Source organism: Anarhichas minor, unplaced genomic scaffold (assembly GCF_050575085.1).
Source record: "Anarhichas minor isolate MPS153535 unplaced genomic scaffold, ASM5057508v1 ptg000002l, whole genome shotgun sequence".
Lineage (NCBI taxonomy): Eukaryota > Metazoa > Chordata > Actinopteri > Perciformes > Anarhichadidae > Anarhichas > Anarhichas minor.
The window spans coordinates 477,621-504,000 of NW_027466448.1; the positions used below are offsets into that span (position 1 = coordinate 477,621).

General features: G+C 38.2%; 2 protein-coding genes across 3 annotated transcripts; one reads left to right on the forward strand and one right to left on the reverse strand.

Annotated features, from left to right (window-relative positions):
- Positions 1-476: 476 nt before the first annotated feature.
- gnsb (glucosamine (N-acetyl)-6-sulfatase (Sanfilippo disease IIID), b) lies at positions 477-16,304 on the reverse strand. Its single transcript, XM_076107461.1, has 13 exons — positions 16,015-16,304; positions 14,850-14,909; positions 13,626-13,829; positions 13,325-13,390; positions 12,049-12,147; positions 10,826-10,993; positions 10,061-10,143; positions 9,865-9,983; positions 9,664-9,767; positions 9,463-9,564; positions 9,193-9,303; positions 8,471-8,581; positions 477-1,832 (listed from the first exon to the last, which is right to left on the reverse strand). The coding sequence occupies exons 1-13, from the start codon at positions 16,141-16,143 to the stop codon at positions 1,683-1,685; spliced, it is 1,506 nt and encodes a 501-aa protein (XP_075963576.1). The 5' UTR covers positions 16,144-16,304; the 3' UTR covers positions 477-1,682.
- A 1,979-nt stretch (positions 16,305-18,283) lies between these two features.
- polm (polymerase (DNA directed), mu) lies at positions 18,284-25,156 on the forward strand. Of its 2 annotated transcripts, none has more exons than XM_076107658.1 (11): positions 18,284-18,615; positions 19,305-19,482; positions 20,112-20,201; positions 20,305-20,475; positions 20,562-20,633; positions 21,778-21,898; positions 21,973-22,105; positions 22,762-22,864; positions 23,308-23,595; positions 23,673-23,756; positions 24,713-25,156. In XM_076107658.1, exons 1-11 carry the CDS (start codon positions 18,434-18,436, stop codon positions 24,797-24,799), a joined length of 1,509 nt encoding a protein of 502 aa, XP_075963773.1. In that variant the 5' UTR covers positions 18,284-18,433; the 3' UTR covers positions 24,800-25,156. The 2 variants fall into 2 exon arrangements, with proteins under 2 accessions (XP_075963773.1, XP_075963690.1); XM_076107575.1 differs by having other exon boundaries at positions 18,285-18,615; positions 20,103-20,201.
- Positions 25,157-26,380: the final 1,224 nt, after the last annotated feature.

Genomic DNA, 26,380 nt, shown 5'->3' on the forward strand with positions numbered 1-26,380 from the left:
CTTGCAGCTGTATTTTTATTTTCTTATGAAATACTACACCTGGCTGGGTCCTATAACATACTTGCTATATAGATTAATTTTCTGCAGTAAAGATGCAAAGAAAATTCATATCACTCATACAGAACGAGACCACTTAAAGCATTTAATGCATTTATGAGCAGTATATAAACATTTAATAAATGTTTATCACACTCAGTAAGCAGATACAAGTGTCAGTGTTATGAAGTGTGAACAGATAATAAATTACAATATTGTAAAACAGTTGTAATAATATTTACATATTATAAATAGGACAAGTTATAATTCTTGAATACTGTAAATGAATTAACACTTAAAATGTCCTCATGATTTGACTACATTAGTGTTTTATAATTTATTTATTTAATGTTTATACACTTTTGACAAATACTAAATAGTACTTTGTACTCTGCTTTTTTCTGTGAAACACCTCTTAATAAAATATCCACACAAGTGCATTTAAATGCTTCTTTTGATTTATTTAGATTTCATCACAGTACAAATACATTCACATTTAAGGCAAGTGAGCCTCGTCAGTGCAAACACAAGGCACACAGGATCAAATGTTACCAGGTGACGAATATTCATCACAATTACAAAGTCGTCAACACGCCTCCAAAGTATGACAGCAATGTTCCCATCTTCCACTTTTAAAAAAAGGCACTTTATAAATGTCATCATTAATACTCTGCAAAATATAAAACATGAGAATTAAAAAATGTTTTAAAAGTTTTGTCCATTCTTTAAATCTGAGGCACAAAATTGGAGCAATAACTGGAAACAGATGTGTCCTTTAAAAAAAGACTTAATGTCTCAACTGTCAAGAACTAAAATGTTCAGATGGCATTTTGAACCATGACTATTATAAAGAACAGAAGTTTATATCAGGAAGACATTTCAACATGGATGAGCGGTAGATCTGCATAATATATGAACTGGCTGAAGAGTTTATCTGAAATATAATAAACTTTTAATTTTGAGATTTTTGAGCACAGCTCATTTTCACTGCAGACATTTTGACTCGTCATTAAAAGAAAAACAGGCGTTACTAATAACATACAAGGAAAAGTTTCACATTTTGGGAAATAAATTATCTGCTCTTTGATAGTACAAATACTATTTATATTACTACGAGGACTATTTCTTCCCTATCAACCACAAAATATTCCGGTACATAGCTCCTTGTATAACATTGATGCATTTTTACACTTTTATTTTGTTACTGTGGCGCCACACAGAGCCATGCTAGCTGCTTCCCCTCCCCCGTTTCCAGTCTTTATGCTAAGCTAAGCAAACCAGCTGCAGCGCCATATTTATCGTACAGACGGTATCTATGTTCTCGTCCAGCAGGATGCATTCCCCAAAATGTCAAACGTGTCCTCTACCGATGGCTCTGTTCTTACTCAAGTGTCCCCGTAAACCATGAAAGTGTGAAAGTGACCCAGCATGCACAACACGAGGACCCTGAAACTGAAGCAGCTAAGTGGAACCCAGCCATCATCCATCATTTAATTTAAACTTTTGGGAAAGATGGTTATGAAAAAGGCAGATCCAACAAAGTTGCCTTTGACCAAACAGTAATATAAACCAGCCCCATCTTCCACTGAGCGTATGAAGCAGGATGAAGGATGTTTGGCAGCTCCGTGAAGGGCGTCGCCTCGTTGTTACTTATTGTCACGGCAGCTGGCGCCCTGACAGGACTGGAGCTTTATGAGCCGCTGGTTCATCGCCTGCAGGATGGCCGGATCCACCTTCTTCACGATGTTCTCCAGCTGATGGGGGTCCGACGTCAGGTTGTACACTTCTACGAACGACTGGGGACACAAAGAAGAGACACTTCATCCTTCAGTTTATCACAAACATTCAACATCAACACATAAAGGAACACTTCATCCTTTAGTTTATCACAAACATTCAACACCAACATATAAAGAAACACTTCATCCTTCAGTTTATCACAAACATTCAACACCAACATATAAAGAAACACTTCATCCTTCAGTTTATCACAAACATTCATCAACACATAAAGGAACACTTCATCCTTCAGTTTATCACAAACATTCATCAACACATAAAGGAACACTTCATCCTTCAATTTATCACAAACATTCATCAACACATAAAGAAACACTTCATCCTTCAGTTTATCACAAACATTCACATCAACACATAAAGGAACACTTCATCCTTCAGTTTATCACAAACATTCACATCAACACATAAAGAAACACTTCATCCTTCAGTTTATCACAAACATTCAACACCAACACATAAAGAAACACTTCATCCTTCAGTTTATCACAAACATTCACATCAACACATAAAGAAACACTTCATCCTTCAGTTTATCACAAACATTCAACACCAACACATAAAGAAACACTTCATCCTTCAGTTTATCACAAACATTCAACACCAACACGTAAAGGAACACTTCATCCTTCAGTTTATCACAAACATTCACATTAACACACATAAAGAAACACTTCATCCTTCAGTTTATCACAAACATTCAACATCAACACATAAAGAAACACTTCATCCTTCAGTTTATCACAAACATTCAACATCAACACATAAAGGAACACTTCATCCTTCAGTTTATCACAAACATTCAACATCAACACATAAAGAAACACTTCATCCTTCAGTTTATCACAAACATTCAACATCAACACATAAAGGAACACTTCATCCTTCAGTTTATCACAAACATTCACATCAACACATAAAGGAACACTTCATCCTTCAGTTTATCACAAACATTCAACACCAACACATAAAGAAACACTTCATCCTTCAGTTTATCACAAACATTCACATCAACACATAAAGGAACACTTCATCCTTCAGTTTATCACAAACATTCACATCAACACATAAAGGAACACTTCATCCTTCAGTTTATCACAAACATTCAACATCAACACATAAAGGAACACTTCATCCTTCAGTTTATCACAAACATTCACATCAACACATAAAGAAACACTTCATCCTTCAGTTTATCACAAACATTCACATCAACACACATAAAGAAACACTTCATCCTTCAGTTTATCACAAACATTCACATCAACACAAAGAAACACTTCATCCTTCAGTTTATCACAAACATTCACATCAACACATAAAGAAACACTTCATCCTTCAGTTTATCACAAACATTCACATCAACACATCAAAGAATACTTCATCCTTCAGTTTATCACAAACATTCACATCAACACATAAAGAAACACTTCATCCTTCAGTTTATCACAAACATTCACATCAACACATCAAAGAAACACTTCATCCTTAAGTTTATCACAAACATTCACATCAACACATAAAGAAACACTTCATCCTTCAGTTTATCACAAACATTCACATCAACACATAAAGAAACACTTCATCCTTCAGTTTATCACAAACATTCACATCAACACATAAAGAAACACTTCATCCTTAAGTTTATCACAAACATTCACATCAACACATAAAGAAACACTTCATCCTTCAGTTTATCACAAACATTCACATCAACACATAAAGAAACACTTCATCCTTCAGTTTATCACAAACATTCACATCAACACATAAAGGAACACTTCATCCTTCAGTTTATCACAAACATTCACATCAACACACATAAAGAAACACTTCATCCTTCAGTTTATCACAAACATTCACATCAACACATAAAGGAACACTTCATCCTTCAGTTTATCACAAACATTCAACATCAACACATAAAGAAACACTTCATCCTTCAGTTTATCACAAACATTCACATCAACACATAAAGGAACACTTCATCCTTCAGTTTATCACAAACATTCACATCAACACATAAAGGAACACTTCATCCTTCAGTTTATCACAAACATTCACATCAACACATAAAGGAACACTTCATCCTTCAGTTTATCACAAACATTCACATCAACACATAAAGGAACACTTCATCCTTCAGTTTATCACAAACATTCACATCAACACATAAAGGAACACTTCATCCTTCAGTTTATCACAAACATTCACATCAACACATAAAGGAACACTTCATCCTTCAGTTTATCACAAACATTCAACACCAACACATAAAGGAACACTTCATCCTTCAGTTTATCACAAACATTCACATCAACACATAAAGGAACACTTCATCCTTCAGTTTATCACAAACATTCATCAACACATAAAGAAACACTTCATCCTTCAGTTTATCACAAACATTCAACATCAACACATAAAGAAACACTTCATCCTTCAGTTTATCACAAACATTCAACACCAACACATAAAGGAACACTTCATCCTTCAGTTTATCACAAACATTCACATCAACACATAAAGGAACACTTCATCCTTCAGTTTATCACAAACATTCAACATCAACACATAAAGAAACACTTCATCCTTCAGTTTATCACAAACATTCACATCAACACATAAAGGAACACTTCATCCTTCAGTTTATCACAAACATTCACATCAACACATAAAGGAACACTTCATCCTTCAGTTTATCACAAACATTCAACATCAACACATAAAGAAACACTTCATCCTTCAGTTTATCACAAACATTCAACACCAACACATAAAGGAACACTTCATCCTTCAGTTTATCACAAACATTCACATCAACACATAAAGGAACACTTCATCCTTCAGTTTATCACAAACATTCAACATCAACACATAAAGAAACACTTCATCCTTCAGTTTATCACAAACATTCACATCAACACATAAAGGAACACTTCATCCTTCAGTTTATCACAAACATTCACATCAACACATAAAGGAACACTTCATCCTTCAGTTTATCACAAACATTCAACATCAACACATAAAGAAACACTTCATCCTTCAGTTTATCACAAACATTCACATCAACACATAAAGGAACACTTCATCCTTCAGTTTATCACAAACATTCAACATCAACACATAAAGGAACACTTCATCCTTCAGTTTATCACAAACATTCAACATCAACACATAAAGAAACACTTCATCCTTCAGTTTATCACAAACATTCACATCAACACATAAAGGAACACTTCATCCTTCAGTTTATCACAAACATTCAACATCAACACATAAAGAAACACTTCATCCTTCAGTTTATCACAAACATTCAACATCAACACATAAAGAAACACTTCATCCTTCAGTTTATCACAAACATTCAACACCAACACATAAAGGAACACTTCATCCTTCAGTTTATCACAAACATTCAACATCAACACATAAAGGAACACTTCATCCTTCAGTTTATCACAAACATTCAACATCAACACATAAAGAAACACTTCATCCTTCAGTTTATCACAAACATTCAACATCAACACATAAAGAAACACTTCATCCTTCAGTTTATCACAAACATTCACATCAACACATAAAGGAACACTTCATCCTTCAGTTTATCACAAACATTCAACATCAACACATAAAGAAACACTTCATCCTTCAGTTTATCACAAACATTCAACATCAACACATAAAGAAACACTTCATCCTTCAGTTTATCACAAACATTCAACATCAACACATAAAGAAACACTTCATCCTTCAGTTTATCACAAACATTCAACATCAACACATAAAGAAACACTTCATCCTTCAGTTTATCACAAACATTCAACATCAACACATAAAGAAACACTTCATCCTTCAGTTTATCACAAACATTCAACATCAACACATAAAGAAACACTTCATCCTTCAGTTTATCACAAACATTCAACATCAACACATAAAGGAACACTTCATCCTTCAGTTTATCACAAACATTCAACATCAACACATAAAGAAACACTTCATCCTTCAGTTTATCACAAACATTCACATCAACACATAAAGGAACACTTCATCCTTCAGTTTATCACAAACATTCAACATCAACACATCAAAGAATACTTCATCCTTCAGTTTATCACAAACATTCACACCAACACATAAAGGAACACTTCATCCTTCAGTTTATCACAAACATTCAACATCAACACATAAAGGAACACTTCATCCTTCAGTTTATCACAAACATTCAACATCAACACAAAGAAACACTTCATCCTTCAGTTTATCACAAACATTCAACATCAACACATAAAGGAACACTTCATCCTTCAGTTTATCACAAACATTCAACATCAACACATAAAGGAACACTTCATCCTTCAGTTTATCACAAACATTCAACAGCAACACATACAGGAACACTTCATCCTTCAGTTTATCACAAACATTCACATCAACACATAAAGAAACACTTCATCCTTCAGTTTATCACAAACATTCAACACCAACACATAAAGGAACACTTCATCCTTCAGTTTATCACAAACATTCAACATCAACACGTAAAGGAACACTTCATCCTTCAGTTTATCACAAACATTCAACACCAACACATAAAGGAACACTTCATCCTTCAGTTTATCACAAACATTCAACAGCAACACATAAAGGAACACTTCATCCTTCAGTTTATCACAAACATTCAACATCAACACATAAAGGAACACTTCATCCTTCAGTTTATCACAAACATTCAACATCAACACATAAAGGAACACTTCATCCTTCAGTTTATCACAAACATTCAACAGCAACACATAAAGGAACACTTCATCCTTCAGTTTATCACAAACATTCAACATCAACACATAAAGGAACACTTCATCCTTCAGTTTATCACAAACATTCAACACCAACACATAAAGGAACACTTCATCCTTCAGTTTATCACAAACATTCAACATCAACACATAAAGGAACACTTCATCCTTCAGTTTATCACAAACATTCAACATCAACACAAAGAAACACTTCATCCTTCAGTTTATCACAAACATTCAACACCAACACATAAAGGAACACTTCATCCTTCAGTTTATCACAAACATTCAACACCAACACATAAAGGAACACTTCATCCTTCAGTTTATCACAAACATTCAACATCAACACATAAAGGAACACTTCATCCTTCAGTTTATCACAAACATTCAACATCAACACATAAAGGAACACTTCATCCTTCAGTTTATCACAAACATTCAACATCAACACATAAAGGAACACTTCATCCTTCAGTTTATCACAAACATTCAACATCAACACATAAAGGAACACTTCATCCTTCAGTTTATCACAAACATTCAACATCAACACATAAAGGAACACTTCATCCTTCAGTTTATCACAAACATTCAACACCAACACATAAAGGAACACTTCATCCTTCAGTTTATCACAAACATTCAACACCAACACATAAAGGAACACTTCATCCTTCAGTTTATCACAAACATTCAACACCAACACATAAAGGAACACTTCATCCTTCAGTTTATCACAAACATTCAACATCAACACATAAAGGAACACTTCATCCTTCAGTTTATCACAAACATTCAACACCAACACATAAAGGAACACTTCATCCTTCAGTTTATCACAAACATTCAACACCAACACATAAAGGAACACTTCATCCTTCAGTTTATCACAAACATTCAACAGCAACACATAAAGGAACACTTCATCCTTCAGTTTATCACAAACATTCAACATCAACACATAAAGGAACACTTCATCCTTCAGTTTATCACAAACATTCAACACCAACACATAAAGGAACACTTCATCCTTCAGTTTATCACAAACATTCAACACCAACACATAAAGGAACACTTCATCCTTCAGTTTATCACAAACATTCAACATCAACACATAAAGGAACACTTCATCCTTCAGTTTATCACAAACATTCAACATCAACACATAAAGGAACACTTCATCCTTCAGTTTATCACAAACATTCATCATCAACACATAAAGGAACACTTCATCCTTCAGTTTATCACAAACATTCAACATCAACACATAAAGGAACACTTCATCCTTCAGTTTATCACAAACATTCAACATCAACACATAAAGGAACACTTCATCCTTCAGTTTATCACAAACATTCAACATCAACACATAAAGGAACACTTCATCCTTCAGTTTATCACAAACATTCAACATCAACACATAAAGGAACACTTCATCCTTCAGTTTATCACAAACATTCATCATCAACACATAAAGGAACACTTCATCCTTCAGTTTATCACAAACATTCATCATCAACACATAAAGGAACACTTCATCCTTCAGTTTATCACAAACATTCATCATCAACACATAAAGGAACACTTCATCCTTCAGTTTATCACAAACATTCAACATCAACACATAAAGGAACACTTCATCCTTCAGTTTATCACAAACATTCAACAGCAACACATAAAGGAACACTTCATCCTTCAGTTTATCACAAACATTCATCATCAACACATAAAGGAACACTTCATCCTTCAGTTTATCACAAACATTCAACAGCAACACATAAAGGAACACTTCATCCTTCAGTTTATCACACAGAGTCATTCTGTACCTCGCTGTCTGCAAACTCGCAGTACTGCAGGTTGTTTTTGCCGTTGAGGGTCCGGACGCAGGCGTAGGTGTTGTTGTAGGCGTCTTCACACACGCAGTCTGGGAAACATTCCTTAAGAAAATATAAAGCGCTGAGTCAGTGCTGCAACGAAGAAATATTGTCATTATATTTTCTGATTAAAGCCCTGAAGTTTTGACCCGTAGTTCCACTACAGAGTGATGTCTGTCTGACATCAAGGTAAAGCGGTGAAAATATTCTAAATATAACGTTCACTTAAAGTGATATAGATTCTTTTAGGAGTCTAAAATACGTCCACAGCAGTACATTACTTTATGTACATTACTCTACTGTAGTGAACCACTGACTGTGGAGAAGAACCTCAAACAACCACACTTCTAAACATCACTACTGTCCCTTTAAGTTAGTTTACAAAGAGGACAGACGGGTTGTTCTCTCTCAGGACTCTGACTTCCTTTGAGCTCGTTAAAAGTTTTGTGGTATGATGAGGTGACAGTTTACACATTGTTGCCGATGACTGAAACAGGATTTACAAGTTCATTTAAAAAGGCGCTAAATCTGGTGCAAAGCATCTCTTCTATTTTTTGAGATGCATGTATTTTTGTACATAGTCCCTGATGTAAATGAACTGAATAAACTAAACTAAGCTTAATTAATAGTTCAACCTATTGTCGGCACAGTCGGTTCTTGTGGTTGATACTCACGGACAGTCCGGGGCCCAGTTTGGGACAAGAAGGATCGGACGTTGGATGTCCCTCTCCGGTGTATTCAACAAGGAAAAAGGGACGAGCGGTGCCGTTACGCAGAGACGGGGCCTGACAGGAAGAGAGAAGATAAGGTATGAAGATTGAGGGAAAAGGAACATTTAGGAGAAGATTTAAAGAAGCAGCTGACCTAATTACTTATCTATTCATTAAATGACATTTTATTGAAGGAATTAATAAAATATGAAACAATAAAAAGAAGCAGCTGACCATCTGCGAGAGGAAAGACTGTCCGTCCACGTTCACAGATGACAGGTTGGTACCAGAGATGTCCAGAATGGTGGGAGCCAGGTCGATATTCAACACCGGAGCCTGAAGGAGGTCATTAAAGAACCCAATGAACCTCAGGATCAACAGCTTTGTTTGTAATGTAGGTGTGTGTGTGTGTGTGTGTGTGTGTGTGCGTCCGACCTGCAGCATCTGGTTGGGTTTGATTCCCGGACCGCGGACCATGAGCGGGACCCTGATGTCAAACTCATACAGCTGCCTCTTATCGATGGGCAGAGAGAACTGACCTGTGAACAGTGAGGTCATGGGGGGGGGGGGGGGGTTAATGACAGACAGGAAGTAGGTCGTATTAAATGACGTGAGGACCAGCGGAGGGACTCAGACCCGTGTGGTAGCCGTTGTCAGAGGTGTAGAAGATGTAGGTGTTGTCCAGTTCTTTGATGCTGTCCAGTTTCTTCACCAGCAGCTCCACCATGTCGTCCACTGACAGCAGCGTCTGCCACCTGCATTTACAGGATTTAAAGTTTGAATGAAGTAGACAAACTGGAAGCTAGTGTCCAATAAAGAACCTCTTCCGTACCTCTTCCTGTAGGCGCTGTCCAGATAGTTGAGGGAGCTTTCTGGCATTGGGTTCACAGGCTGACGCAGCAGCCAGTGTTTGTCCTGAAACACACAAATACAGATTATAATATAATAAAGACTAGTTATCATATTTAAAGCTACTACAAGGAACTTTCATTCTGTGTTGATTCTGTCGCCCCCTGTGGACTAAAGTGGTAGTGTCTCTGAGCACCAGACTCCCTTTAGAAAACCTCTCATTTTACTGCAGCAGGGTCTGATAGTCTGACCCTCTCAGTCCTGGTTCTGGTTCTCCCGTGCCTCCCTTCCCTCCAGCGGGTCCAGCAATACGTCCTGGGTCTCCAGCAGCGTGGTGTCCCTCCGGAGCTCCGGATCCGTCCACGGTGGACCGGTCTCTGCTGGAGTCTGAGCTGAAGGAGGTTCTGGTGAACCTGCATGAGTTCATCTGGTTTCACCAGAATCCGACCCGGTGGCTCCGATGACGAGCATTAAGAATAACTCTATAGAAACAGACCATCTTCTCTCTGATGGAGGTCTGATAGAGGATCAGGACTACACTGAGACTGGTTCATATAGAGGATCAGGACTACACTGAGACTGGTTCATATAGAGGATCAGGACTACACAGAGACTGGTTCATATAGAGGATCAGGACTACACAGACTGGTTCATATAGAGGATCAGGGCTACACGGAGACTGGTTCAGGACCAGTTTAAAGCTCCTCACAGTAACTTTAAATAAAGTTTCGCGTTAACGTGGACACACCTTGCCTAGCTTGTCAAAGCTCCCGTCTCGGGGGGCTTTAACGTCGCTGAACTCCTTCTGGTACTGAGGCGCTGCCGTCCAGGGGGAGTGAGGAGCTGGAGGAGACAACATGAGGAAGAACGGATGCTGGGGGCTCCTGTCCTCCAGGAAGTGGAGGGACCGGTTCGTCTGGATCGAGAAAAGGAATAAAACCGAGACTGAACACAAGAATGTTGTAGAAATGGGAAACAGATTGGGAGGCAGGGAGGGCTGAGCTGCATCTGTGAGTCATCATCACCACATGATTTGTAACACAACGCTGCGAAACACATTCTTTTACATGTGACTGATGCTCCAAAGTCCCACACAGGGTTAAACCTGTCCTTACTTTGGATAATTAACTCGTTAATTAAATTGTGGTTTGGTTTTAGTTTACTCCGACTGTCCTCGTAAAAAATAAATCCTTTGACAAATAGATTAGTTGATCTATTGAATGTTGAATCTCACAAAAGCACCACTTTAAATCTTGTGTTTACTTTCTTGGAAATAAGTCATGAAGCATAAAATAAATCTGTGAATTTAGTTGAAATCTACAGACGTAAAAAATAAATGTTTTCTTTCCTCTAGTCTGAAAGAAGATGTTTTATGAAAAATAGACCAAAATCACTAAATTGACCGGAGCATGAAAAACAATATTTCTGTCGGTTAGTGTCTCCTCTTGAACTAAGATGGTGAACATTGTAAACAATATTCCTGCTAAACATTCAGCTCAAAGCTCCAACGTACAGCCTCACGGAGCTGCCGACGCGACCGTCGCCGTCCTTGCGGCTGATAAGAGTTCAAACATCACTGCGGTTCAGCTCTCATAAACTCTATTTACAGCTCGTTGAGTCAGCTGACGAGGATGAAATGCGGCAGCATGAAACAGACGACTTCATTTAAATAATAAAAACACAAACGTGTTCATTCAAACACTGTAAGATATAAATGTAAATATTTAAACAGCATTAAATCCATCATTATTATCCTGTTTTCCTTCATTGCTCACCCTCTAGCTGTTGATGATTAACCGCTCACACAAAGAATGTTGTGTTTCTGTAAAATCAGCTGATTCAGACAGTTTGGAGGTTGGAGGTGAACGTTCTTATTTCTTCCCATAAACCTTCACATAAAAACTAACCCTGTGGACGCCCCGCTGCAGGTTAAATACTGCTGATCACGGTCTTTGGTGAAAGCAGACTTACAATGAGGTCGGTGAGGTAGTCCGACTCATAACTGTCTCCGTGCTTCTGCTCTTTGCCGTTGACTGACAGCGTGTAGTTGTAGTACTGAGAGTTCCCAACCTGTAACGTACAAGAGGCAGAAGAGAGAGAATGTGTGAGAGAGAGAGAGTGAGGGAGAGTGAGAATGTGTGAGAGAGTGAGAATGTGTGAGAGAGAGCGTAAGAGAGAATGTGAGTGAGAGTGATTGTAAAAGAGTGAGAGAGTAAGTGTAAGAGAGTGAGTGAGTGTAAGAGAGTGAGTGAGTGAGTGTAAGAGAGTGAGTGAGTGAGAGAGTGTAAGAGAGTGAGCATGAGAGTGAGCGTGTCAGGGAGTGAGAGTGAGCGTGTCAGGGAGTGAGAGTGAGCGTGTCAGGGAGTGAGAGTGAGCGTGTCAGGGAGTGAGAGTGAGCGTGTCAGGGAGTGAGAGTGAGCGTGTCAGGGAGTGAGAGTGAGCGTGTCAGGGAGTGAGAGTGAGCGTGTCAGGGAGTGAGAGTGAGCGTGTCAGGGAGTGAGAGTGAGCGTGTCAGGGAGTGAGAGTGAACGTGTCAGGGAGTGAGAGTGAACGTGTGAGGGAGTGAGAGTGAACGTGTGAGGGAGTGAGCGTGAGAGTGTGAGGGAGTGAGCGTGAGAGTGAGTGAGCGTGAGAGAGCGTGTGAGGGACTGAGCGTGTGAGAGTGAGCGTGAGGGAGTGTGAGAGTGTGAGCGTGAGAGTGTGAGGGAGTGAGAGTGAACGTGTCAGGGAGTGAGAGTGAACGTGTGAGGGAGTGAGCGTGAGAGTGTGAGGGAGTGAGCGTGAGAGTGAGTGAGCGTGAGAGAGCGTGTGAGGGACTGAGCGTGTGAGAGTGAGCGTGAGGGAGTGTGAGAGTGTGAGCGTGAGAGTGTGAGGGAGTGAGCGTGAGAGAGTGAGCGTGAGAGGGACTGAGCGTGAGAGTGTGAGAGTGAGAGTGTGAGAGTGAGCGTGTGAGGGAGTGAGTGTGAGAGTGTGAGGGAGTGAGTGTGAGAGTGTGAGGGAGTGAGTGTGAGAGTGTGAGGGAGTGAGTGTGAGAGAGTGAGCGTGAGAGTGTGAGGGAGTGAGTGTGAGAGAGTGAGCGTGAGAGTGTGAGGGAGTGAGCGTGAGAGTGTGAGCGTGAGAGTGTGAGGGAGTGAGCGTGTGAGGGAGTGAGTGTGAGAGTGTGAGGGAGTGAGTGTGAGGGAGTGAGTGTGAGAGTGTGAGGGAGTGAGCGTGAGAGTGAGAGAGTAAGCATGAGAGTGAGACTCACCAGTGCATTCCACTGGTCCCAGCCAGGTGGAACATGGCCAACGTCTCCTGCGTCTTTCTTACCGTACTGATGGCAGAAAAAAAAATAGCTTTGTGAAAGTGTGCAACAAGTCAACAGCAAAGCTCCAAGCTAAATGCTAACATGCTAACCCTGCTGATGTTAATGTAACACAAAGTGCAGCTTGTGTCATTAATTCTGCAGGTTTTTGGACATAAAAATTCACTAGATGAGAACTGCAGGTATCACCGAAGTTATTATAAATCATGCAACCACCGACTGTCAAACCTCAGAAGTGTCTCACCTGGTTCAGGTATTTCCCGGCGAAGAACGTCTGGTACTTGAGTTTGCTGAGGTAGACGGGGAAGGCCGAGGCCTCGGGTCCGCTCTGCCACAGAGTGCTGGAGCAGTTCCCCGACAGCGAGTTGTTCCTCACCTCGTGGTTGTGGGGGTACCGACCCGTCAACACGCTGCTCCTGCTGGGGCAGCACAGCGGCGTCACCGTGAACTTCACAGGAGAAGAACAAGAAGGAGGAGGAGGAGGAAGCGAGAGAGGAAGAGGAAACAGAAGGAAAAAAAGATGATGAAAGGAGCGTGACAGTGGACACGAGGATGTGTTAACTCCTTCAGTTTCAACATTTTAAAACATGTGAAATCATGAGGGGAGTGGAGGAAAGACTTCTTAACTTAAGTCAAAGTACAGAATATTATTTATACATCAGTAAAAGTACTCGTTCTGCAGTAAAAGTACTCGTTGGGACTGATGTGTGATTCTCTGTGACATTATTAGATAGTTAATACTGAAGCATCAATGTTAGAGCAGCATGTTACTGTTGTAGATACTTTAACTACTTTATATACAGTCACATAGTTTAGTCCAGTGGTTCCCAACATGGGGTCGGGGCCCTCCTAAGGGTCACCAGATAAATCTGAGGGATCGAGAGACGATTAATGGGAGAGAAGAAGAAGAAGTTCTGATATATAAATCTGCTCTTCTTTGTGAAATATTGTCAAATTTTACGCCGATCGAAACGGGACAGTTTACAGCTCATTATTGTCGTATTTATTAAGTATTCTTGGTCACATTTACACACGTGTCACCGCCGTGTGATAGTTTTACGTCTGCACGCAGCAACACGACAGCTACACTTGCATGGTGCGTTCAAGCGCTACTCAGTAGAAATGAATATTGGGCAAAAGGTAAAAAATAACACTATGATGTCAAAGCAATAGAAAGATAGATTTTTTTTAAAGAATTAAAGAAAATACAATCATCTTAAATGATTTAATATTGACATTTCATGAAAAACGAATATGCCATTATATATACCGTTACTGTCCGTGCTTCAAAATGACATCATGATATAAATTTTAGATATATATTCTTTAAACATATCGTGTGTTTTTAGTGTAAAATTGTCATCCGAAGAGCAACTAAAGCTGTAAAAAGTACAATATTTACCTCTGAGATGTGGTGGAGGAGAAGTACATAAAATAGAAATATTAAATGTACTATAAAAGTACTCACAGCATTCACAAATGTTGCTCCTGCGTCTCCGATCAAGGCTTTAGTTTTCTTCATGGGGGTCTGCAGAACAGAGACAAGAACAGATTTAGACAAAGTGACACAACGCTCAACATTCTAATGAATCAGATTAAATTAAGTTGATCTATGAGCACTAATAGAGTCATTATGAACTTCTTATCTTTAATTAAATCATTGTTTAATTCATTGTTACTGTGTGAAACTCCCTCGGTTGTCGTTGCATAAGAGCTGAAACTAATGACCATATTAATTAATGATTAATCTACCATTGTTTGGACTAGATCTGGTGGGATTAGTTGATTCATCGATTAACAGAAGGCTGCAATCTGCAACCTTACCACCAGATTGTTGATCAGTTTTATATTTATCAACAAATTGCTGAATCAACTAATTGTTTCAGCCCTAATTAATGGTTTCATCTATAAAATGTCAGGAACTACGGAAACACTGACATTTGAGACGCTGCAACAAGATCATTTGGGTATTTTTGCTTAATTAGCACTTAAAACAATGAATCAAATATCAGAATTATACTGTGTATAGCGTCCTTATTTAATTCATTGTACAGTTTTGATGGGGTCGGTCGGTCCACCACTTTGATCCAGACTGAAATTATTCAACAATTATTGGATGGATTGTCATGAAATTGAGTACAAACATTCACCTGAACTTTTGAAATTTCTTGCGTTTCCTTTGATCTGCTTTTTGTCATGTTTGTATCGTCATCTGGTGCTAATTAAACTATATATATATATATATATATATATATATATATATATATATATATATATATATATATATATATATATATATATATATAATTATACTAAAGTGTTATGCTGTCTTGAAATAGTTGCAGATGAACTTTCTGCTCATCAACTCATTGATTAATCGACTTTCAACAGTCAAAAATATCTTCCTGTATTTAGCAATCCAGCTTTAAGCGTCTATATCTGTATTTTATGGATATTAAGGTTATAAAACACCATAAAGTATGATAAAATGACTCTAAACTCAATGCTAGGTTACTATAAACACACGTACAGGTGTGTGTTTACAGGTAGAAGTCTCTTTAATCTCACAAGTCTCTTTAAGATCAATACAGGTGATTTATTGATATGCGTTTTCCCGGAAGGGGTCCACTCACCATCCCCCCCAGATAAACGTCCTGGTCATCGGCGAGGATGAGGATGATGTTGCTCGGTTTTCCTCCTGACGCAGCACACCTGGCGCAGCAGGTGAGCAGCAGCAGCGCGAGGAGCCTCAGACCTGCCATTTGGGGACCCCCTGCACAGACTGCACGCGGACACGCCACGCCGGTTTGTATGCGACCTACCGACCGAAGCTCGGTTTCGTTTCCTGCTTTGAGGGGAGGTAACGTTACGTGTTGTTGACTTGAGTGCGCAGGCTGGACAGAAGAGTGGAGTTTGAGGAAGTGGAGCCGAGCTGTTTGCGGTCATATGATCAGACTGAGTGGGAGGAGTCACGAGCGAGAACACGTTGTACCACGTGGACTTTATACTACTTCTGCACCACCAAAACCTCTTCACTGCTGCTGATACTTAGTTACTATGGAAGAATCCCATGCTACATGTTTAATTTAAATATAACATAATTAAATTATAATTATTATATTTCATTAAAAATGAAATAATATAATATATAATATAATATTACAAAGGATACTTTTATTTAAAAAAATAAGCTATTATATTGCAATTCATTATATTCATTATATTTTTTATATTGTCTTCATTCCAATATAAATAGTAATTTAAATATAATAACTTTATTTCTAATTTTACTAGTGTACTAATTTAATATATCAATGCGATATAGAACGTCATTAACACTAAATTCTAATTTACTAAATTAATATGATAGTATATCCAGTATAGAGACCCCACAACAACGTTGACAGTTTTCCCAATACTGTACTAATTTAATATGATATATGTATATAAATATATTTTATTTTATCTATTTATATGTATTTATGATTGAATATATTGTATTGAATTATATTAAAATATTTAGTCTTTCATTTTTTTTTTATTTAACACTTAATTGATCTCCATGGGGCAGTCAACATTTTATTTTTATTTTTATTATTATTTTTTAAATATTTATATATATAAAAATATTTTTTAAGCTGATACCAATATATTGGTTAATATTCAGACTTTTCTTTCTTCCATAAATATATAATAGAGGAAGACATTTTGCTAAAGGTCCTTTAGATTCAGCTATTAAAGAAATGTGACCAACATTTGTATTTTTTACAGTTTCAAAAAAATTACATCAAACATGTTTTGTACAATATCATAAATGTAATATCAATATTGTCTGATATATTGCCAGATGTTAGTGTCTTGCTGTAGATTTCTTTTTATGAAAAATAAAACTGAAATGTAAATAGAAAGAGGATCTGAAACCAATCTACCACTAATATTCCCATGTATTTCCTCTTAAATAGCTTCAGAGTTACTGTAGATCAAATGGTTTATTTCACTGCTTGACATTATTATATTCTCCTAATTTAAAGATTTTTGACGACAGGATAATCTTCCTTTTGAAGCACTTCCATGAAGATATATATTGAGTTTTTATTTAGTAAAATATTCAAATCCAAACATAATATGACATTATTGTGCAAAAACATCATAGTTTATTTATTATTTAATGTGCCTTAAGTTACGTCATGAGTCAGTGAGCTTATCTGTAGATCATAATGAGGAGAGGTGAGAACTAAATGATCCGTACATGATGTCTTAAAGATCTCTGAATTTAGCTGCAGATCATTTTTATTTCCCTGCAGCTGTTGATGAGGTTTTGTACAGCAGGTAGTAATCAGTGCAGTCATGTAGAGCTGAAGATCCTCGTCATCTATGATGTGATTATAGGAGAAGAACCAGTATTTATCAGCCAAGGTCAGTGGTGGAAAGTATATGTAAGTTCTTGAACTTTTATTGAGTTTTATTGAACTTTATACTTCTACTCCACTACATCTCTGAGGCAAATATACGTTTTATATATTGGATACAATTATCCTATAATTTACAATTTGCAAAAAATGTCTGAACGATGTGGAAGTTAATACAAATTTTGAGATACTAAATTAAAAAAAATGTAATGTAATACTACGTCAGGATTATGAGGTGGTAAGTAAAATGTTGATTTACCAAATCAAATAATAATAATCATTATTATTAATAATGATAATAGTTTTATTATTATAATTATTATTAGTGTAAAATATAATAATTAATTCGGACATACCATATCTGAGTTTGAACTATGATTCATATTGATTCATATGTATAATGACTGATGGTCTTCCATGGCCTTTAAACGGACAGTCTGAGCGTATCGCGCAGTTTCCAGTCGGAACTATTTTGGTGACGCGCAGGTGGAGTCGGCGCAGCGTCACAGCTGCATCCGGTTGCGCTCTTTGCACAGAAGACGTTTGCAGCTTTTCTTCTGTGGCTTTCTGTACCGCTAACCTACCTCAGAGCAAGCCGAGGACTCGTCGTGTTATCGGGTGGGTTGACGTCTCGTTTAACAACATGGTGCCATTAAAGAGAAGGAAAGTCGTCTCTTCCGGTGCTGGGAGCGATGACGTCACGTCACCCACCAGGTTCCCTCAGGTGGTTTTGTTTCTGCTGGAGAGGAAGATGGGAGCCAGTCGAAGAGCTTTCCTCTCTCAGCTCGGAGGAAAGAACGGATTCCAGGTGGAGGAGCAGTGCAGGTGACATTTGATGATATGCAGAGACATTAAAGTTTATAGCAGAGATAAGTGGTGGTGGTACTTTTACTCAGGTATTTGAGGTACTTGTACCACTTTATACTTTTACACCTCTACATTTATCTGACAGCTGTACTTCACAAATTAAGAAAACACACGAAAAGTTGATAAAATATAATGTTTTGTGTGAATTTAAACTACCAAACAGTGTTTACAAGTACAGCTGAAAGGATTAGTCGATTGACAGAAAATAAATTAAAAACTATTTTTGACAAATAAATGTTAAAACATTTCACCTTCCAGCTTTCCTTTTTTATAATGTGAAAATGTATTAGTAATACTTTAATAATGTTACTGTATTAGTGATATTTTGAATAATATTAATATATTCATAGTGATTTTAATTATATTCAAATATTAGTGAAAAAATGAGTTAATAGTTTAAAAAGAGCTCAACCAACAGTAAAATCCTGCTTTAACATTAACACATGAGTCATAATAATGTAATCATAGAATAAATAGCAGTAGAACATTCACAGGGGACATTTTTCTTCTTTAAATACTTCTTAAATCAAACATACAAATCTATCATGTGTTGATTGAAAGCATTAAACACAAAAATACCACCTGTCCTACCTGCAGCTACAGTCTGTGTGTCTGTGCATCACATGTCGGATGCTGTCTGTCCACAGTGAGAGAGTCACACACGTGATCTGTGAGAATAACTCCGGTGAGGAGGTCAGGAGGTGGCTGGAGTCTCAGGTCGGAGGTCGAGGCCGATCACCTGCTCACCTGCTGGACGTCAGCTGGTTCACAGAGAGCATGCGGGCGGGACGTCCCGTTGAAATACTGGACAGACACAAACTACAGGTACGCTTCACTTTAACTCCTGAGAAGACGCATCATCACGAGACTCGCTTCTTCTATATCTTTGTTTATTCATATTATCACAAATCCTTACATTTCAATCACCGATGTTATTTAGCAATTAATATGTCATTTAGTTGTAATTATTTGTGTGAAATCCTTCATATCTCCAAAAGCAATTCATATGCAACAACAATATATTATATTATTATTTATACTCATGTGGAGAAAACCGATGCAGTCTAATAATCCTTCATGGAGGTACTTCTGATTGTTAAAACACTTCTGAGAACAACTTCCCAAATAAATAAGAAAATAACCGGAATAAGAAACAAAAAAAAGAGCAAAAATGTAAATATCTAAATATGTGTTATTGTACTGTAAGCAAAATAAATATTCTGCTCACCCATCACTCAAAAAAAGGTTTCTATTGAGTAGCATTAAGGAGAGCGGAGCGCTCGACAAATATCCAAACCGGGAAAGAACCTCCGGTTCATTAAAGTGAAGCCAAAGCTTTATGTGTTAAAGCTGCATTCTCTCTAGTGACCACCAGGGGGCGACTCCTCTGGTTGTATAGAAGTCTATGAGAACATGTTCCTTTAGTCCTCCTGTGTCTCTTTCAGGAGCAGCAGATTAATGAAGTGGAGGTTGAGGCCTTTTCTACACCGAGCTACGCCTGTCAGAGACGGACCACTCTGGACAACCACAACGCCGTCCTCACCGTAAGCCCCCCCCCCCCCAGACAACACAGATCTCATATATCTAAGTGTACTTAGGTTAACTAAAACTATAACTCTAGATTAAATCTAGTGTTTTCTGTCTCAGGACGCGTTGTCGCTGTTGGCTGAAAACGCTGAGCTCAGCGACGAGGACGGACGAGGCGTCGCGTTTCGACGAGCCGCCGCCGTGTTGAAGTCTCTCCCCGAACCCGTGACGGGTTTGACGCAGCTCAGAGGTCTCCCGTGTCTCGGAGGACATTCGCTCAGAGTCATCAAAGTCAGCATGAAGATTAATATGCTATTTATCTACTTCATCACATTTAAAGAAGTCCCAGTGACGCGTTTCTGTCTCTGTCCTCGTAGGACGTTTTGGAGAACGGAGCGTCGAGTGAAGTCGAAGCTACGAAGCAGTCCGAGCGGTTTAAAGCGCTGAAGGTTCGTTTTTTTACCCATAAACTCAAATGCAGCATTATATTGCAGTATGCAGATTATCACGTCCAAAATAATTGCGATCAACCATCTTTTTATTCAGATAATCATCAAAATATGTTTAAAACTCTTAAATTAAACATTTTAACATTCTGGAATAACTTTACATTTACGTTAAGTTATGAAACAAATGTTTTTATAGCATCACAGAAAAGACACGTTTTAAACAATCTAGAGTAATATTAGTAATAAATCATAAATTGTTGTGAAAGATAAAAGATATTACTCATTCACAAAAATGTGTTTTAAAAAGTCTTGTGAAATCAAACAGAATTTTAACTTCCTGTCTTTGTTTACACGTCTCACCACTCGGGTCACTGAGTCACAAGCAGACACGGATTAGTTCTGTTCCACTTAAATCTTTATTTGTAAAACGGATCTTTTAGATGAAACAATGATGGCGAGAAAACAGGAACAAAAACAAAACAGTTTTAATACATTTTCCACATTTTTCTTTCTTGAAGTCTTAACATTGATCTCAGTTTTTCAGTTAAAAAGATTTCTTGAACAATAATCTGCTAGAAGTCGCATGTTGAGTTTCCCACAATTCCTTGCAGTAGCCTTTATACTCGTGTCCCCCTCAAGCGAGTCTCTCTCTTTAGCTCCACCTAGTGGCTGTAGTCGCTCTGCTGATATTCTATTTTCTTTCTTATCGTCAACAAACTCCATAAAAAACACCAACAGTACATTTATTTAACAAGTATTACTACTCACAGCCCGAAGTCTCTTTATTAAAAACACATCAATGAGCCTCACTGTTGTTCCTTCATCATCATCATCATCACACTGTAGTTTATTTGACTCCCTCCCACATACAGATACTCACATGTGGATTCATCCGCAGCTGAAAATAGTCCCCAACAAATACTCCTGTTTGTCTGATAAAAGCTACAGCGGCATGCCCTCTGACCTTACAACACAAGGTTCAGTGTTTTGAGAATAGACGGATGTTCTTGATAGAAAATGAGCTGAATATGAAAATATATGTTTATTTATGTTTTATTCACATCAAGTAAACTTTTAAAAGTACTTTTTCTGACCGGATCAACGTCTGAGCTGTATCACACGGGGTCTTTTGTGTGTATTTCAGGTTTTAACAGGTATTTTTGGAGTTGGAGTGAAAACAGCCGAGCGGTGGATCAGAGAGGGGATCGTCAGCCTCCAGCAGCTGCAGCATTCAGAGCAAACGCTCAATCGAGCTCAACAAGCAGGCGAGTGTTCCATCTGCATTGGCTCTGTAGTTCATCTCGCTCCTCTCTGAGCGAACGCGCTGTCGTCTCTTTAGGTCTGCGGCACTACGAAGACCTCAACCAGCCCGTCACGAGGGCCGAGGCCGACGCCGTCGCCGCCGTCGTGGAGGAAGCCGTCGCGTCCGTGCTGCCGGGGGCTCGGATGACTCTGATTGGAGGATTCAGGAGGTAAAAGATCAGAAACGCACCCGCTCTCATGACGCTCCAAGTTTGAATAAAAGTTCATCCTGCCTTCATCAGGACGCTGAAATAATCCGGAGGTTTCAGAGGTAAACGTGACCACGGGTTCAACTAAACATAGACGTCTCTGGTCTTCTTCTACTACCACAGGATCACAAGACACAAATCAAATTCATTAAAGTCACTTCTCATCTTTTCAACATATCGTCAAGGTAGTTGATGGAAAAACACATTATGGACGCAGAGTTCTTCTCTTTGCATTTACGAATGTAACTTCCATGTGTCTGCACGTCTCTTTCAGCCTAACAATGTATTAAAACATCTTAAATTTAGTTTACAAAAGTGCTAAATATCTTCTGTTGGTTATTGAATGTTTCTGGATGTGGTCTGCAGGCTGTCGGGAGACGTTTTATACTCTTATAAAATAATCTGTCTCAGAGTAAAGAATCTTAAATAACTACATATAGTGCCGCTTATCTGTGTCCAGTTTGCTTTAATGAATTTAACTAATATTAATAAAGGTTATTGTTGTATTCTGGTGGGACTTTATCATCAGATCATCCAGAGGAGTCCCCTGGTCCTATGTGGGACTCCTTTCATTTCACTCACTTTAAACATGTTATTCAACGGCACCGTCTCTCCAGAGGGAAGCTGACGGGCCATGACGTTGACTTCCTGATGACGCACCCGGAGGAGGGCAGAGAGGCGGGGCTGATGCCTAAAGTCGTCTCCTGGTTGGACTCTCAGGTAGATTCTGAGTCTCATGTCAACTTGTTCCCCTGAAGGTGCTTCTTTTTAACCCTCCTTTTTTTGCTCCTGTCACATTTTTCTCTCTGTGGTCTTGATTTTCATTTCAAAATAAAAGTCCTGTTCCTCTCTATAGAGACAGAACCATCATGCATTTTAAATGAGACACGCAGAATATAGTTTTTTCTTGAAATATCACAATTTTAAGCTTCGTTTTTGTTGCTTTTTCTGATGGAGGCGTTAGGCACACATGATGTGTTCAAGGACCGTTGGAAAGATGATAATCTGACCATAATGTCGGGTTTTACAGCTTCCAGCTGTGATAAACGGTGTTGTTTTGGCGATTCTTTAAAGAAAACACGCTTTTCAATCCCGCCATTGGGTTTTGTGGCTCAGAGCGTTGATCGTCTGGACGTCACAGTAACAGCTTTCTGTCTCTCCAGGGTTTCCTCTTGTACCAGAAAACTACCAGAAACTCTTACCTGGAGGCTAAGGACGGTCCTGCCCGGCCCTCCTCCAACATGGACCGCTTCGAGAGGTGTTTCTCCGTCTTCAAACTGCCCGAGGAGGCGAGACGAGGAGGCGAGGAGACGGAGCTGTGCAGCAGTCCTGCAGCCGCGTCGCAGGTCAAAGGTGAAGGACCGAAGCCGTGGAGAGCTGTGAGAGTGGACCTGGTGGTTTCTCCCATCAGCCAGTTTGCTTTCGCTCTGCTGGGCTGGACCGGGTCCAAGGTGACCGCTCATAAGTGACCTACTGTAAGATGTTCTGATGGTGAACGAGGCCTTCACTGACTCCACGTTCTCTGCAGCTGTTCGAGAGAGAGCTGCGACGCTGGGCGGGTCACGAGAAGGCCATGTCTCTGAGCAGCCACGCTCTGTACGATAACAATCAGGTGAGCCTCTCTGTAGATATAACAACCAAAGTGAATGTGTTATGTGTGTAATTCATGTAATCATGAACCAGGAAGTAGAAAGACTGCAAATAAAACCACAAAGGGCGGTTGGGAAGGGAGGTGGATTGTTCAAACAAGAACAGGAATTATTTTAACCCAAACCATCTTTTCTTAAACCTAACTACGTATTTCACGATCTTTTCTTAAACCTAACTACATATTTCACGATCTTTGATTAAACCTAACTACGTATTTGACGATCTTTTCTTAAACCTAACTACATATTTCACGATCTTTTCTTAAACCTAACTACGTATTTCACGATCTTTGATTAAACCTAACTACGTATTTGACGATCTTTTCTTAAACCTAACTACATATTTCACGATCTTTGATTAAACCTAACTACGTATTTGACGATCTTTTCTTAAACCTAACTACATATTTCACGATCTTTGATTAAACCTAACTACATATTTCACGATCTTTTCTTAAACCTAACTACGTATTTCACGATCTTTTATTAAACCTAACTACGTATTTCACGATCTTTTATTAAACCTAACTACGTATTTGATGATCTTTTATTAAACCTAACTACATATTTCACGATCTTTTCTTAAACCTAACTACATATTTCACGATCTTTTATTAAACCTAACTACGTATTTCACGATCTTTTATTAAACGTAACTAGGTATTTGATGATCTTTTTGTTTCCTGTGAAGACGGAAGCTTATTTTGTATTTGTTTATATTTTATATTTTTCATGTAATGAGCAGAAATTGACTCGTGTTGCTGGACTTTCGTAGGAAAACGAACAAAAAACGAGGAGTAACTTTTTCTTCAGATATAAGAAGCGTTTTTTGAGAACACGTTGAACCATTCAGCTCATGTTATGCGTCTCCTTTCTTGCACAGCTCATAGTTTGTCTCTTTGAATCACTATTCCTACAGAGCAGATACCTGAGAGCTTCGTCAGAGGAGGAGATATTCGCTCATCTTGGTCTGGAGTACGTTCCTCCGTCAGAGAGAAACGCCTGAACACACCTGATGAGGACCGAGCAGGTACAGGAAGCGTAACGTAACAACACGTACGTGTCCGCTCATCATCCCGGATGAATATTTTTTTTTTGGCAACCAGTGAACAGGAAGTGACCATATCTGGACTGAGGAGGAGTGAAGTAGAGACGTCGTATACGTCTCTGGTAGAGACCTGTCAATCACTGTGTAGCCCCGCCCCAAAAGCATCCCCTGCTTTATGGTCTGTTTGACTCTAAATGGACCATAATGTACTAAATGAACATCATGCTGTATTGAAGAAGACTTGAAACTAGAGATTGAGACCATAAACTCATGTTTACAATGTTTACTGAGGTAATAAATCAAGAGAGAAGTAGAGTCATTCTCTCATAGACTTCTATACAACCAGAGGAGTCGCCCCCTGGTGGACACTAGAGAGGTGTATATATATATATATATATATATATATATATATATATATATATATATATATATATATATATATATATATATATATATATATATATATATATATATATATATATATATATATATATATATATATAAATATAAACTGCTGCACAACGCTGTGGTGGACTTAATTGTGAAGTTGCCAGTTTATTAGGTACACCGAGGTAAACCGAATATATTTTTATATATATATATATATATATTTTTATATATATATTTTTATATATATATATTTTTTTTATATATATATATAGCGATAGGTGTCCCTAATAAACTGGTGTCTTCAATTAAACATTCCAAACTGAGAGATGAAGTTCTGTGATCTCGCTTCTACGTCGACAACACGAGTTGATCTGCTGAACTGTTATATCAACGATGTTCACATTAAAGGTATAATATGTCATTTTTTGACATTAAAATGTGTAAAAACAACTTATATGTTGTTAAATTGTGTACTTACATTTATCCCAAATGTTTCCAACAATTTACAAACCGTGAAATCTGTCATTCTAATCAAGGTGCGTTTCATTTAATCGCCTGTCAGTTTATATATATAAATATAAGCTTTTATAAACTGACTATTTATCAGTTTTAAGCCACATTTTCACAACACACCGTTTAGATCTTTGTGGTTTTAAACCAGATTAAATATTTTAGTTGTCTTAAGTTAAATTAAGCATCGGCTCGTCTCTCAGCTCCTCCAGGAAAGCGCCGGAGAAACTCAGATTTTTAACGTGAAGCTGCTTTTCTTCAGAGTTTTAATCAGCAGGAGACCTCTGTGGTAAAAACACTGCATTGAAGACAACAACTCCCATGATGCCACGCTGCTGCACCGGGTCTTTTTGTTGTTGTTGTTGATCTTAAAGGTGAACCTCATGGTGGCGCCAGAGGAACAGTCAGAGCATTCATCCTGAAAGTACATCAAATATATTTAAATATTACAGTCTGGACCAGAGACGGGAGACTCTGCTGTCCTGCAGGAGATCAGGATAACACAACAGATATGATAAGAAGAGTTTGATTCAATCAAACAACAATCTACTGAGGTTGTTTCTACTTTGATGTTTTCCTACAACTCGTACATCGGGACACGTTTTACTGCGTTTTACTGTGTTTTACTGTGTTTTAAAG

What these genes read in the sequence shown, in the direction of transcription:
- gnsb (XM_076107461.1), bottom strand. Translation starts at nt 16,143, where the DNA reads ATGGCAGGTCTGAGGCTCCTCGCGCTGCTGCTGCTCACCTGCTGCGCC. An exon ending in ACTACCTCACCGACCTCATT is followed by an intron (nt 10,994 to 12,048) that starts GTAAGTCTGCTT and finishes TTCTCGATCCAG; the next exon opens with ACGAACCGGTCCCTCCACTT. An exon ending in TGACAACGGCTACCACACGG is followed by an intron (nt 9,768 to 9,864) that starts GTCTGAGTCCCT and finishes CACTGTTCACAG; the next exon opens with GTCAGTTCTCTCTGCCCATC.
- polm (XM_076107575.1), top strand. Translation starts at nt 18,434, where the DNA reads ATGGTGCCATTAAAGAGAAGGAAAGTCGTCTCTTCCGGTGCTGGGAGC. An exon ending in TCTCCTGGTTGGACTCTCAG is followed by an intron (nt 22,865 to 23,307) that starts GTAGATTCTGAG and finishes CTGTCTCTCCAG; the next exon opens with GGTTTCCTCTTGTACCAGAA. An exon ending in TGGGCTGGACCGGGTCCAAG is followed by an intron (nt 23,596 to 23,672) that starts GTGACCGCTCAT and finishes CGTTCTCTGCAG; the next exon opens with CTGTTCGAGAGAGAGCTGCG.